Below are 16,345 nucleotides of genomic sequence, written 5' to 3'. Positions count from 1 at the left end.
TGGCACTGTGCCAGGCACGCAGTGAGCACTCACCTAATGATTAGTCCTTAGTATTGATGCCGTAACGATCGCACAACACTGAAAACAAATAGAGATGGTTTTTTAAAAATCAAAAAACTATTGGCCTGGCTGAAACTTCAGAGATCGGTTCCAGTCACATTGAAATAGTCAGGAACCAGGCGAGTCAAGTGCATAACTGAAAGGCCAGACCAGGTCTACTTGAATCCCTCAGTGCAATTCCCACTAGCACTCACTGTCTTAGAAAAAAAACAACGGGGCGGGGGGGGGGGGTGTTTCCACCAGAGCTTCAAACCAGTACATTCTGTTTTGACCCCCTAATGAAATGTGCCTTTCCACCCAATAGACTGAATCAGAATCTACATATTAACAAGATTCCTAGGTGATTATGTGTATGTATAATCTTCTGCATATTCTTGTGGGGATCTTATTAAACCATAGATCCTGATTCAGTGTCTCTGGGGTGGAAATGAAAATTCTCAGCAGAGGGTTGAACCTGTTCAACATCCTGATTTTCTCAAAGGAGAAATACAGGAAAACAGAAAAATCAGAGGTGTTGAGAATCCCCAAGTCAAGGGACAATTGGAGAAGGGGCCATCCCATCCTTGTCTACCACAAACCAGAGCTCCCCCATGCCCACCCCCACCAACAGCAGGGTTCAGATCATGAGAGCCTAAGTGCCTTGGCAAGACTAGACCCTGATCACTCAGTTGAGTTGGCTGGTCACTGTGGTCAGGGGTCTGGAGAGGGTGAAGCACACAGTCCTCTCTGCTACATCATGACATGTAATCTATAAACACTGGAGGGAACTGGGACCAAGAGTCAGTGCTGCACATTTCTTCTGTCAGTCAAAGCAACTCTAGAGTGGGAGCAGCTGCCAAGGAGCTGCTTCTGCCTGCCACTGAGAAGCCGGGCCTCAAGTATTTATCCACTGGCTTTATTTAACCAACCCTGCAGAATTCTCAGGGTGCTCACATGCAATCCTGTAAATTGCCTGTCAGCTTCCTCTATCATGGAACCATGAGGAAACCTCACAGGAGACATCAAATGGCTCAAGATTCCTGTTTCATCAGTGCTGCCATGTTTCTAAAGAAAACTTGATGTGAGTTGTTTAAGGCTAAAAAGAGACTAAATTTAACAGGAGGATGAGATGTGTCTTAGGCCATGGCTGCTTAACATTAACATTCCAGGGGAGACATTCAGCGAATCAACTTTGTCCTTTTTAGGAAGTGGTGGAATCAAATTCACTCACTTTCCCTGATGAGTATGGTAACAAATTAGGCTAAATGATTGGTACAGACCCCTGATGCTGTGTAACCCACTGGGGGAGGGGGAGGAAGGAAATGAACAAGGGCAAGAGGAGAATTAAGACCTGAAACAGCTTTTATAATCTGATGCGATACACTGAAATTTCTCAATGAATAGCTTATAAAAGTACCTTCTCCTTTCGACCAACTATTTAGATAAAAATCAGTGGAAGGACACAGGAAATTCTGGGCATTCTTTTTTTTTTTCTGAGACCTGGGAGCAGATCGTGAGCAAATTCCTAAGCTTGACCCTTTTCCACAGAAAGCTTTCGCACTCTGCAGATCATTCCACGCAGTGAACACTTTGGTGTCTGAGAAGGTGAGAGCTCCGACTAAATGTCTTCCGACATTCTTGACACCCATACGGCTTCTCTCCAGTGTGGGTCCGCTGGTGTGTGATCAGCTGGGAGTGCTGGCGGAATGTTTTTTCACACACGCTACACTCGTAAGGCTTCTCTCCGAAGTGGATTTTCTGATGGAGAAGCAGCTCGGAGTTGTCCCAGAAGGTCCTTGCGCATTCGTTACACTGATGGGGCTTCTCTCCAGTATGAATCCTCTGGTGGACAAGAAGGTGAGAGGTCCGTCGGAAAGCCTTCCCACACTCAAAGCATTCATAGGGTTTCTCTCCTGTGTGAATTCTCTCGTGTCTCAGAAGTTCTGAGTTGCCCCTGAAGGCCTTCCCACATTCCTTACACACATAAGGTTTCTCACCGGTGTGGATTCTAATATGTCTAATAATTTCTGAGTTCTGACCGAAAGTTTTCCCACATTCATTACACTCATAGGGTTTGTCCCCAGTGTGGATTCTTTGATGCCGGATGAGTTCAGAACTCTGACCGAAGCCTTTCCCACATTCTTTACACAAATAGGGTTTCTCTCCAGTATGAATTTTCTGGTGTCTAATGAGGCCCGAACTATGCTTGAAGGCTTTGCCACATTCATTACACTCATGATATCGTTCTTCGGTATGAATTCTCTGGTGCTGAATAAGCTGTGAGCTCACCCTGAAGGTCTTCCCACATTCATTGCATTCATAAGGTTTCTCTCCAGTGTGGATTCTCTGATGCAGAATAAGGGCTGAATTCTGACTGAAGGCTTTACCACATTCTTCACACTTATATGGTCTCTCGCCAGTATGAATTCTATGATGATGGATGAGATGTGAACTCTGAATGAAGGCCTTTCCACATTGGTTGCAAGCAAAAGGTTTCTCTCCAGCATGGATTCTCAGGTGCCTCCGAAGGCTTGAGTTAGTTCCAAATGTCTTTCCACATTCTTTGCATTCAAAAGGCTTCTCTCCACTGTGAACTCTCATGTGCTGGATAAGGTGGGAGTTCTGATTGAAGGCTTTCCCACACTCTTTACATGTATGAGGTTTTTCTCCCACCGAGTTCCTCTGTATTTTGTTGAGCTCTGAATTCTCTAAGAAACTTCGACCAGAGGTAGCAAATGTGCTAACTCCTTCTACTGCAGCTGCTCCCTGAGCTACAACCAGATTGGGGCTGGGACTACGGCCTCTCTCGAACTCATTATACTCATCTTTCTGACCAGAGGGTGATTTCTTACAGATAATCAACTCTGGTGCAAAATCTCTCTCCTGAGGAGAGATTTGCTCCAAAATGTCTTCTTTGGACTCTCTTGACTCTCCGTCTAACCTGTACTTTTCACATACTACTCCTTGGTAAACCACTTTTGGAAGTTTTTCTAGTATTGCCCCGTGTGATTCACAATCTTCAGAAATCTCTTCCTTGGGAATCACCTTGTTCTCAGTCCCCATCTCACAATCTGAAATGAGAGAAGGGAAGCATGTAACATGATTTATCATATTTAAATGAAGCTAACACCTAGAGTATAGAGCTTTGACATGGTTCTGACACTACTCAAAAATAGTCTCTGTAATTAGTCCAATGATTAGTCAAATTAGCCGTTGATGCACAGGAGATTTAGAATTATGGTGCACATGCTGAACAATGAGCAGACAATGGCTAAAAAGGATGGGAGAAATGATGAAAGAAAAAAAATTATGGAAATAGGAAACAGATGCTACAAAGAAATGTTGTTAAAAACTACTTAATATTTAAAAAAACTACTTAATATTAATAGAGTTGGGGTGGAACCTGAAGTTGATAAGAAAAATGTTTAAGGAAAGTCATATCCAAAGTAATAGATGGGATATGGAAAAGATTGGGCGATTGGGTTGTGTGTGTGTGTGTGTATGTATGTAAAAACTGGCAAGTTAGGTTATGCTAGGTCAAATAAGTCACTTGCAAAAGATCCAATATTGTATGATCTCACATATGATGTAAGCAAAGATACTGGAATAAGCAGGTGGGAAGGGAGCTTGTTTAGGGGCAGCGAGTCTATGCCATTTGTGGTAGAATCATTTGGAAAAGCACAGTGACACTGGTGGTAAACTTGAAGAATGTAATGAAGACCAATGAACTGTACACATGGATACTGTTGAGTTGGTGAGTGACTTTTATGTATACTTTTATCACAATTTAAAAAAATCAAGTTAATCGGAATAACTTTTTGGTTTATACAGAAAATGAGTACAAAAACTACTCAGTCCAGTCACGTGGTGCTTTACAGAGCAGAGATAGTACTGTTATCATGTGGAACCTGTATATGGACCAAGAGACAGTTGTTTGAACAGAGCAAGGGACTACTTCAGAGGTTTAAAACTCAGGAAAGGTGTGAGTCAGGGTTGTATTCTAACCCCAAATGTATTCTATCAGTATACTCAGCAAATAATCAGAGAAGTTGGGCTACATGGAAAACACTGCTTTGAAATTAGAGGAAGACTCATTAACTTGTGATAAGTAGGTGGTACAACCTTGCTTGCTATAAGCAGAAGACTTGAAGCTTTTAGTCATGAACACCAAAGACTACAGCCTTCACTATGTATTATACCTCAACATCAAGAAAACAAAAATTACCACTAGATCAATAAGCAACATGACAATGAACAAAGAAAATCCCACCATTGTCAGGATTTCATTCTACTTGTCCATGGAAGCGGCAGTCAGAAAGTCAAACGAGGTCCGGCCTTCGGCAAATCTGTGCAAGTGTCTAAAGGTAAAGACGTCACTTTACCTCAAGTGTGCCTAAAGACTGAAATGCACCTGATCCAAACCATGGTATTTTCAAGGAATATTACATCTGCGCGTAAAAGCTGTAGCGTGAATAGGGAAGATGGAGAACAGATGCCTTTGAGTTATGGTGTTGGCAAGAATATGAAATATACCCTGGCCTGCCACAAAAATGAACACATCTGTCTTGGAAGAAGCGTGACCAGAATGCTGTCTCAAGTACTTTGGACTTGTCAGGAGGAGGGACTCTGTCCCTCAGGGACATCATGCTTGCTGAAGAAGAGGGTCCATGAAAAGATGAAGACCTCAACTAAATGAATTGACACGTGGCTACAACGGGTTCAAGCGAGGACTGATTGTAAGGATGATGCCGGGCCAGGCAGTGTTCCCAGGTGCTGTACACGGAGTAGATGTGAGTTGGAACCAAGCTGATGGCCCTCGCATAGTAGTGACACCAAGTGAGATTGGGAATGCTGGAGGAGGAGCTAGTTTAGGAGGGAAGATGAAGGATGGAATGTTTTAGACAAGCTGAGCCAAGGACACTCATCATGGTATGAAGGAATCCGTCAAAGCATGTGTCTAAGCTCAGTCGTCAGGACTAGGGGTAAAGATTTCCTCTTCCACACCTTCTCTCCCCTTTTCTCCAGTCTGCCCCAGAAGGCTAACCTGCATATCAACAGGTACAGGCTTCCAAGTGCAACTCACCAATGTGGAGCCCAGAAGACTAGGATTAAGCAAAATAGTTAGGTGAGAGGGTTTTAAAGTGTTCATGGGAAAATATCCATTGTCTTTTAATTCTCTTTTTTTTTTCTTTTTTTTTAACAATTTATTGGGGCTCATACAATTCTTATCACAGTTCATACATATACATACATCAATTGTATAAAGCACATCTGTACAGTCTTTGCCCTAATCATTTTTTTCTCCTCTTTTCTTTTTTTACATTTTATTAGGGACTCATACAACTCTTATCACAATCCATACATATACATACATCAATTGTATAAAGCACATGTATACATTCCCTGCCCCAATCATTCTCAAGGCATTTGCTCTCCACTTAAGCCCTTGCATCAGGTCCTCTTTTTCCCCCTCCCTCCCTCCCCTAATTGTATTTTTTCGTGAACTCTTTAAGACTCCTCACATTCTTCTGGTTCCTTCCTGCGAGGTCGCCTTGGGCTGATGGCGTCCCTCAATAGGCCATTACTCCTTTCAAGGAGTCTACCCTACTTAATCATCCTCTTTAGATTCCATAACTTCTCCTACTTTTGCCCCTTTAGGACTAGGGGTGGTGACCATTCACCTGTTGTCAGGTCCAGGTTCCTCAGCACCCTACTCACTTGCTGCCCTTGAGTTGATGCCGACTCATGGTGACCCTGTAGGACAAGGGAGAACTGCTCCTAGGGCTTGTGAGACTGTAACTCTTTATGGGAGTAGAAAGCCTCATCTTTCTCCCAAGGAGTGGCTGGTGGTCATGAACTGCTGACCTTGTGGTGAGCAGCCCAGCTCATAAGCACTAAGCCACCAGGGCTCAACACCTTACCTACACCTTTATAATTTACAATAAATCCCTTTCTAAATAAGCCTTCCTCAATTTATCTTGCTTGAGTGAGCTTCCTGTCTCCTAGGGGACCCTCACTGATGATCAAGGATAAGATAAATGCAAAGAAGCCTGCCAAGACAAACAGATTAGCTAGTGAAGATGGAGAACCAGAATACGGTACCAATGAAGTCACTGGGAAACAGGATTAACAATAATGGCAAAAATAGTTAAGCGACCCAGTAAAACAGGAACTGGAAAGTGTCTACTGAAGCAGTTAGGTGGGCACTGATGACCATAGTGAAATCAGAGTCTATGGAATGGTGAAAGCAGAAGCTAGGTGGAAAGTCACTAATTAACTTGCTACATCTCTAAAACACATGGAAAGAATGGAGTAAAGAGTATACCTCTGGGACAAAGCAGCATATTCTCCACCGGGAGGGCATCTGAGCGTGCCATACTAGAGAGTCCGAGTTGTGAGACAGAGACTGAGACAGGGAACAACAAAACTAGTGAAGAAAACCCTGAGAGCCAGGAAGGAACAGAGTCATCGAGTAAGAGTCGTCTGCCCTTTACTCTGCGCAGCCTCCACACAGCCATAAGGCACTGGCAACTGCCACCCTGCACGGTGTCCTTGCTCATCACTGTCATAATGTCCCCTGCCCAGACATCTAGAAGGAACCTAGTCTCCTGTTCTCACAAGTTCTTCATTCTACCCTTCAAGATGGGTTAGAATCTTCAACAGCTTCTCCTCCAGAGTATCTCTAAATAAGGGCACCTCGGTGAACTTGGCTAGCAGCCGCATTTTTAAAATCTGGACTTCTCCTTTTCACTGAAAATTATAGATAATATGTACCCATGGTAGAGAATTTTATTATTTTAAATGATACTATCTTGAGTTGGGAGGTACTTTTTAAAATGAATCTCTAATGTCCAGCTAAGAACAAATTTACTTACAATTTCCTCCGGCCCCCCCTTTTTTTCAACCCTCATATCTCCTATAGTTGCTTCCTATCTATCATCCAGCTCTCTACAAAATTCAGACTTCATAGAGCCTGCATTTGTACCACGCCTTGTGGAAAAATCACTTGTCCACAGCAAAACAAGATACAATAACAGGCGGTTAGATCTGTATATATTCTCCATCTTCAAAATCTAGTTCAAAACTTAAATTTAGAAACTCTTCCCCAATTAAATCTGACCCTCTTGATCATTTCCCTTTTCTTTTCCAGTGTTACAATATTAATGTCATTTGTTGAACAGTATCTACAGGTATCTCCATTTATACAAGGAAAAGCCAATCTCCATCTGGTTCGTTTTCCCAAAGCCTAGTGTGACATTCTGGGTTTGTGTCACTGGCACTGAGCTAAAATTCTCAGTAGTGTGGCTGGAAGTCCCCCCCCCCAAACACACATACACCCATACTGTGACCTAACATAATGTAAACGACTCCATGAAGATTACAGTAGGCCCTTCCTGCAGTCACAGCCTGAAGCCATCTATAAATAGACTGTGGAGAATTCACTCACTCGCTTCTTCCTGGTGGCCTGGACCCTGCATGTGGTTCTTTAGACTTGGGTCCGTGGCCTGCCAACCTTGAATTCGTCCAACCTGACCTCCACCATCCAGCCTCCTGGTCAGTCAGCCAGCAGCGATGTGAGTCAGGAAGAGCCTCCAGCTTAGCATCTGTCCCATGGACGTGGGTCAGACTGGGCTGGCCTGCTCTGTGGCTGTGGGCCACTTTCTGGATATACATTTCTCTCTTACATCTATAAGTGTCACTGGTTTTGTTTCTCTAGAAAACCTAGCCTAACACACCCAGTCCTACCTTAGACCTCATCCTCCCATCGAAACACTCTTCTTATGGCTTAAATGCAATTTCCCAACCATAATTTCCTAAATCTGAAATTAACTGCTTCTGGGGAGAGACTGGGCAGAGGAGCCATCACAGGAGTGGAGGCTGACCACTCTTGGTCTTCAGCTTGAAGGTCAAGGAGACAGACCTCTCTTGGGTCACCACGGCTCAGAATAGGGTCTCCTGAGCTTTAAAGTCAGTTCTGCATTTGGTTTTTCCATGCAACTTAAGATAGCAAGCTCAGAAGCTTCATTCACAAAATACTGAAATATAAACCAGATGTCCTGCTAATTAAAAGTTAGAAAGAAACTTTAAAATAACTATACTGAATGAAAATATTCACACACAAAAAAACTATAAAATTCTTCGGTAGGCTGTGGGAGCAGATTGTTTTAAGATGTACAATGTACTCTGTTGCTTGGACGCCTGGGTTTCTGATAGCAGCATGCATTCACGGGATGACCTGTAGCTTATTTCCTTCCTCAAGTTAAGACAGGACCATCGCCACATTCCATGGGTCGGGCAAGATCTGTGGGGAAAAGTTGTCAGCTCTTTCCAGGGAGCTGAGACTCTTAAAGTCTGAGAGATAAATATTTCTCTCCCGTTCCCTGGGAAACCGTTGAAACAAGGCATTCTGCAGGTGTTGTGCTACCCCCCTCCAAACCACAGTCTAACTGGATACAGATACGCTTCCTTCTTTGTTTGCCTTCAGAGATATGGTCTACAAACCCTTTGTGTGCGAGTTTGTGACGAAATGCAGGATACGTGACAAGAAAGGTATGTAAGCCTGCCTTGAATAAAGTTCTGGGCCCTGGAGAGCCTACGCTTCAGAAGCTCCCTCCACCCCACCTGTTATCTTTTATCTTATCTATCTTTCTTAATTGCAACTGTGCCCCTCTTGACCCCCTGCTCATTGTGAGGGAGCTGGTCATGTTAATCTCACAGCTGTTCCTGCAGTCACAGCAAGATCTAGTTAGATCAGTGATTCTTAAATATGGTTCTTGGCCTGCTAGGTTAGTGCACAAGAATCCATTGAAAATTCTATTTTAAACATTTACTTCCAGATCCTAACTCAGACTTCTCAGAGCCAGATGTGTCAGTGGTGAAATTAAGGGATCTGTGTCTTGAACATGTGCCCTAGGTGGTGAGGATACCTGGTCAGATGTGGAAACCTGTGCATCAGTCGATCTTAATGCCTACTTACCCAGCACTCAGTCTGGTCTGTCCATTTCTACCCTGGCTCCGGTCTACAATCAGATCAAGCCCTAGAACTGCAGAAATGCTGTACTTCCCGATGACCTGTTTTCGTCTGCTCTCCATTCGAATGCCCCTCTTATCCCACACTTCTGGGAACACATAGAGCAGCTAGGTTATACTTAACCACATACCCTTTTAAGTTTAAAAAAGAAAATCACATTTCAGTGATGCCTATCAACCTGAACTTAGTTATTCTTACTGGACCCAAGCTTGCACAAACTATCTGATTCAACCTTTACAATATCTTGGTGATAAGAGCAATATCGTTTATTTCTTTGAATTTATTTTAACCATATGCCAAAAATCACTTTGTGATTTATGGTAAAAATACTATTAAATGATCATCTGATGGCCTGATTAGGTCATCTTTACGTTTTCATTAAGAGCAACAAGAGAGAATTGAGTAAAAAAGAAAAATCTCACTGTCATGGAAATGATTCCAACTCATCTAGACAGAGTAGAGCTGCCCCTGTGGGTTTCTGACACTGCAGCTCTTTATGGGAACAGAAAGACTCATCTTTCTCCCTCGAAGCAGCTAGTGGGCTCAAACTACTGACCTTGCGGTTCACAACCCAACATGTAACACACTTTGCCACCAGGCGCCTTTGAGTTACAAAAGGTACAATAATTATTCACTTACTAACAAACTGTCCCTTTGTATGTTACTCCAGAGGTTTTCCACTCAAGGAGAACATGGAAGCAAATGAAGCCTGTGCGCGTGTGTTAGGGAAGTGCCAATAGATGGGGAGAACAGAAAAAAATGTGGTGAGCACACAGAACTATGAGGTGTCCTGGAAAATGTGATGAGGTCACGCTTCAAAGGCTGACACTTGAAAGTTTGAAACTTTTCTTTTGAAATGCCAAAATATAGAGCATCCATTGAAACTATTTGCACTTTTGATGAAAAATTATGAAATGCTTTGATGTCAGCTTACAAATGTGTAAGAGGAACTCAGAACTTTAAAAAATTACCCTATGGGCTATCTGAGCAAAAAATATTTAAAATAGCCTTGCTCACTTTGAAAGTGATCTGACTTCACTCAAGAGTGCCAGAAGTGGGCCTCTGTTGGGTCACACTAATCCCAAACTGTTTCAGCAACAAGAGGAACTGGTTCAGGAATGGACACGTAACTTCATATGGGGCAATGATACTCTGAGGAAGTTTGCTGGAAGCTTCTGGAAATAATCTCCTGCATCCTGAGAAAGTCCTAGGAAGAGACTCCCTCTGTATGCTGTTGCCCGGAACTGCTGCTGTTGTCGAAGTACCAGCTCTTGATGAAGGCAGGAAAACTACGAAAATCAAGGAGAAATGGAGCCAGGGTACTAGAGAAAGGAAGTCCTGGAACTGCCATCGCACTGACTTCTAGTTACGCAAGCTTATACACTTGTATATTTTAAAGCAAATTGAAGTTGGGTTTTGTCTCTTACAGATATAAGCATCTGCATCCTAGCAGATACAAAGGCTTTCCCTTAACTTTCCAAAGACGGGGTCCTACCCAAGAAGACTCAGTACTTCGTGCAATGACATCCTCCCCAAAGTCTTCGAACATCTGCAGGAGGAAGTTCTCTCGTGGTCTCTTGAGCCCGCACTCCATTGGCCCTTTTCTCACCTCTTTCTTTTTATAATAGTTCTGGTCACTTTCCAAGACCTATAGAGTAAAAACTTCTTAACAAGATTTCTCAGGCCCATGTCTCCCTTCTCCATCACCTGTCCTATACTCTCCAATGCCAGAAAATGTAGTCATACTGGATTTCCGACAGTTGAAATATTCCTTACTCTTTAGAGCTTCTCTCCCTTTGAGATCAGGTTATTCTCACTTCCTGAAATACTCTTCCCCATCTTGTGCTCTTAACCAGTATGTACAAAATATAGACACTTCCATTTTCTATCCTCATATCCACCCCCATGGCAGATACTGTCATGTTGGGCATCTCTACTTTGTGGCTACAGTTCATATTCATGTCTCTTTTCTTCGTTAGACTGTGCACAGGAATGAGGTGTCATTCATTTTGATATCCCCAGTACCCAGTAAATGTTTAAGGAGCCCTGGTGGCCTAGTGGGTGGTGAGTTGTGCTGCTACTAATCACAAGGTGAGCCATTCGAAACCATCAGCTCATCTAACTAAAGGAGAAAGATGAGGCTTTCTACTCCCATAAAGAGTTGCAAATTCGGAAATCCATGGGCCAGGTCTACTGTGTGTGGTGTCCACCTGACAGCATTGATTATGGTGTTTTGAGAGTGAGCAAATGTTTGTCAAATTACATTGTGATTGTCTTGCCTCCATAAGTAGTCTGTAATACCCTGAGGATTAAAATGCCCTTGAAGGAAATTATTTTCAACTTGGTTCTTTAGCAAGCCTAGGGCAGTCTCTGACACATGGCTGGTGTCAATAGCTATTTGTAAAAACACGTTTTTCCCCCATCTGGATATTTAATGATGGTCTTCTTTGCCCACCCCCTTCCTGGTTCCCACAATCAAGAGGGCCCTATCAACTCTGTGTCCAAGGCTGTCTCATTTGCATAACTGACCCTCATGAATCGGAAGCGGGCACAATCTGCCACTGGGGTCCTAAATGTTGGCTATGGCAGATGCCATTGCGCCCCCACGATTTACTTGAGGAGGGAAAATCTGAGAAGACTACAGCGCCCATCAGTCTCCAAGTCAGGGCTGCAGCAGGGGTGCCCCGCTTCTGCCGCCCCTGAGGCTGGCAGGCGCGGGAGCGGAGTGGGGATGGGTCCTGGCTTTGCAGGCCTCACACCCTCCCTGGGCAGGTGGGGAAATGGAGGCCCGTAAAGCGTGAAAGCCAAGGTCACACAGTTAACCCGGCTCCGAAACAGACCTAAACGCAGGGCTTTCGCCCCGCTCGCCGGCGGGGAGTCAGGAGTCCAGGGCCCTCCTCCCGCCCAGCCCTGACGGAATGAGGTCTCACCGCAGGCCGCACCGCCCCGCGCTCCCTCCGCTCGGGCTCCCCGCACCGCTCCGCCCGCTCCCGGAGCCCGCAGCTGTGGTCTCGGCGTCGCGGGAGACGGACCCCAGCCACTTCCGGTCCCCGGGAGGCTCTCGGCCAATCAGCGCGCGCCGCACTCCGCGGGTGGAACAGGTGGGCCGCCGTGCCTACCCCGCCTCGTTTTGGTCCCGCTTTGCTTTGGGCTGGGCGCTCCCTGGCCAGAGCCCCACCTCCCCTCCGCCCCCAGCTAGCTCCCCGAGATGGCGTTTTGCACCGTGCGCGGCCTCCTTGGGTCCCAAGGTCACTGACAGCCGGGTCCTCCAGGCTTCCTAGAGGGGCTCCAGGGACGCACTTCCGCCCGGCGGCGGGCCGCTCTGCGCGCCGGCGCCGCTCCCCACGCTTGGGTGCGAGGCGTTGAGTCCGAGCTCCGCGGGCCCCGGGAACCGACTGCCAGCGCTGGAAGCCGACCTGTCATCTCCTGGCGACGAGGACGACTGCGGTGCCCTGCAGGGGGCTGAAGTCCGAGGCTTGAGCAGTAAGGGGAGGGCAGTGGTAGAATTCTCACCTTCCTGGCGGCACGCACAGGTTGGATTCCGATTTTTCCGCCGTGCGCATCCACGATCTTTCTGCCGTTGGAGGCTTGTAAGTGTTGCTAGAACGCCAGACCGCTTTCCGTGGGGTTTCCAGACTAAAATAGACTCCGACGAAATGGCGGGGTACGGTTTACTTCCAACAATCTGCCCGTGAAAACCCAGTGGGCCACGACAGACCGATCCGTTTGTGCTTGGGGTCGCCATGAGTCAGGGCTAACAGAAGGGCAAGTGTAAGATGCTGTTCTCATTGTGCGAACTGCTCTCCCACTCCCCTTATCTCCCTTGAATAAGCCTAGCCTGTTTCCGTCTCAAAACCTTTGTACCGGATACCTGCTGACTGCCCTTCCTCTGCAGCGCAGGCTTCTTGTTCATTCCGGATGGTTTAAATGCCACCACTGTGGAAGGACCTTCTGTCTTGTCCCTGTCTCAAATCACACCACCCCTTTCATATATCAGTGATGAGACTATAATTGGTCACTTGGCGGGGGGGGGGGGGGGGGGGGGAGCTCGTGCTCACCCCTCGACGAATGATTGGCCAGATGAAAGGGGGCATATACTTAGCCAAGCCTGAGTCACCTGTCTGCCCAATTGTGGGAAGGGGAGAACGTTCTCGGTTTGTGGAACCTGGAATGTTGTGTGTGTATTCAGGACACAGCCTAGCAGAAAGGCTCACATTCTCTTGAGTTGTCACTGGAATTCGGTCACAGGCTCCAGGATTCATCACTTGAGCCATGCCCAATTTCCTTATGCTGCTGCAGCTACCTGAGAAGACTGTGAAGTGTCCACCCAGATGGTCAGTTGCCTTGCCCAGGCTGCTAACAGCTCCCACCAAACAACACTCAGTGTTATCGGGTCGATGCTGACTCATAGTGACCCTCTAAGACAGGTAGAACTGCCCTTGTGAGTTTTCCAGACGGACCCTTTTTCAAATTTTTATTGGCACTTCATCCACATATACCATCAATAGTTCCTTCATAGCAAAAAGAGCAGTGCAATCATCACCACAGTCAATTTTAGGACATTTCCTTCGTCCTCGGACTTATTCTTGTAATTTTTTAAAATTGTGGCAAAAATATACATCACAAAACACCCTCCACGGCAACAACTTCTACATTTAAACGTCAGTGCCATTGATTATACTCTTCGTGTTGTACAACCATGATTGATAGCCTTTCTAAATTATTCGACCACCATTAACATAAACTCAGTGCTCTCTAAGCAGCAACTTTTCCTTCTTCACTCAGGCCGTTTGATTTCTTCTTTTTTTCCCTTTTTATAAGTTTTCTTGATACAGTGTCCACATATCATATACTTTGATAGTTAAATAAATCAGCTTTTAAACGGATTGTATAGATATCATCATAATCAGTTCTAAATCGCCTTCCTCTGAGATGGTAACCTATAGGAGTAGAAAACCCAGTCTTTCTCCCGCAGAGCAGCTGGTGGTCAGAAACTGCGGGCCTTGCAGTTGGCAGCCCATCATACAGCCACTACCCCACCAGCGCTCCTGCAGAAGACCTCCAGGATTAATCGATGGTCCCTACCTCACGGAAGTCATTCACGACTGCCCAGAAATCATTTTGCTTCTCCAATGAGTTTGTCGACAATTTTGCACGAACTTATTTTCAACTTTCTTCACTTTGCCCAAATCTGTGGTCCACGAGGAGAACATTTCCATTGCAGTCATTGCCAGCTATATTCATCTCATGGAAGAAATGCCCAGACTTTGAGACTATCCACCTGCAGGACCATGGTTGCAAAACATTGGGTCCCATTAATTTTTATACATGACACTTATATTATCAGGACTGGTGTTGCTGTTGGGTAAGCTTTGGACTGCTAACGGCAAGGGCAATGGTAGAAATGCACCAGCCATTCCTGAGGATTAAGTAGAGGCTGTCTGCTCCCATAGAGATGTTCTGTCTCAGAAACCTTAGATAGGGTTGCGATGAATTGGAGTCAATTCAACGGCAGGTGGTTAGGTTGGGTTTACACTTGCACCAGGGGCCCTGGTTGCACTGTAGTTAAACACTGCTGCTAACTGAAAGGTCAGCAATTGGAGCTCACCCGCCTCTCTGAGAAAGAAAGCTGTAGCAGTCTGCTTCTACAAAGATCTATGGCCATGAAAACACTGTATACGCGAACTTACGGTTGCTCTGAGTCAGAATCAACTTGTGTGGCAGTTACATAACCTGTTGTCAATTTGAGACTTAAGAGTAAAGGGGTGGGGGGAAGCGGGGAGGGAGGGGGAAAAAAAGAGGACCCGATGCAGAGGGCTTAAGTGGAGAGCAAATGCTTTGAGAGTGATTAGGGCAAAGAATGTACAGATGTGCTTTATACAATTGATGTATGTATATGCATGGATTGTGATAAGAGTTGTATGAGCCCCTAATAAAATGTTTTTTTAAAAATAGTAAAGGGGTGGAGTCTAGCTTGTCAATCAGGTTGCAGCTTGATGACTTCATTTGGAGTCGCTCAGGAGATAAATAGCTCTCTGGAGGTGGGATACATGCTGACTTCCTGGGAGACATTGCAGCTGACAAGCCACATGGACCTGAGCTGGAGGAGCCATGTGGGGACCCCTGCCAGTGCTGAGATGTTTTTAACACCACTGGATCCATAAGACTTCCCACCTGCTGGCCTGTGATCTTCCTGCAATCGGCATCATTGCATGGTTGTGTAAGTCTAAGGAGAAATTTATTCAATTGCTCGTGTATATAAAGCTCTCTTTTACACATATGAGTGTCTATGAATTGGCCATAGGTACCAATGGTCATAGGTACACTTAATGGAGAGGCTTCTGTCTCAAGAGCCTACATCAGTGATTCTCAGCCTTGGTTGCACATTGGAATCACCTAGGTCTCAAAGATACTGATATCTAATGCCACCCACAGAGTCTAGGTTTTCCAGGTAACTGTAACATGTAGCCGTTGTTGAAAACCAATAAGCTGGGTCTGGGGCTTCCCAAATGTGGTTTCTGAACTAGCAGCACCTGAGGAAAAAAGGAAACTATCAGGCTTCCCCCAGATCCCCTGAATCAGAAACTAGGGATGGAATTCACCTTTGTTTTTAGCAAACCCGATGCACACGGAAGTTTGACAATCACGGATCTACATATTGGCTTGACTTCATTGAATCATCCCTTGTCTGTGAATTAGATAGTAAAAGGCCAAGTTTTCTCCTCCTGGCCTCTCCCCTGTCCATCACCTGCTCTTCTGCAGTAGCCAGTTTAGGAGCCAGCTGGATCACTGAGAACCTAATGTGAAAGACCAGAGTACATAGTCCACAAATACTATTCCTATTTCCAATGAGAGGGTGTGTGCGGCTGGGTAGGGACTGATGTTTGTCATCTACCAACTGAATTGAATTGAATTTTATAGGTAAGTCTGAGAAGTTTTGCTCTTCTTGAAAAAATTGCAGGTAGGAACCGTGTCTCCCTCATTGCGTTCCCTCCAGAAGAGATGCCTGAAAAATAAAACACGTATTTTGGGATATGATATCGACAAAATGAGCAAAAGGGCAGAGTCAACAACTCCAAGCAAATCCCTCCACTGAAACATCAAAGAAACCAGTGGAACTTATCAGGTTTGTAGTAAGAAAGTCAATTCGTAATCAAGAAACAGGCAACCTACAAGTGGTGGGAAATTTTTGCAGCTTTTTATTTGCCTTATCCCAACCTCTCCCTGGCTCTGTGGCAATGATGAAGATGGCAGCCCTGTGTGACCCCCAGTACT

At 45.2% G+C, this 16,345-nt stretch overlaps 1 protein-coding gene across 1 annotated transcript; it reads right to left on the bottom strand.

The window, feature by feature from the left end:
* Positions 1-673: 673 nt before the first annotated feature.
* On the bottom strand, positions 674-12,199 carry ZFP3 (ZFP3 zinc finger protein). The gene is made up of 2 exons (XM_075561135.1): positions 12,001-12,199; positions 674-3,110 (listed from the first exon to the last, which is right to left on the bottom strand). The coding sequence occupies exon 2, from the start codon at positions 3,100-3,102 to the stop codon at positions 1,609-1,611; it is 1,494 nt and encodes a 497-aa protein (XP_075417250.1). The 5' UTR covers positions 3,103-3,110; positions 12,001-12,199; the 3' UTR covers positions 674-1,608.
* Positions 12,200-16,345: the final 4,146 nt, after the last annotated feature.

Source organism: Tenrec ecaudatus, chromosome 10 (assembly GCF_050624435.1).
Source record: "Tenrec ecaudatus isolate mTenEca1 chromosome 10, mTenEca1.hap1, whole genome shotgun sequence".
NCBI lineage: Eukaryota > Metazoa > Chordata > Mammalia > Afrosoricida > Tenrecidae > Tenrec > Tenrec ecaudatus.
The sequence above is the reverse complement of the archived record's forward strand: the minus strand, read 5'-3'. Positions and strand labels throughout refer to the sequence as shown.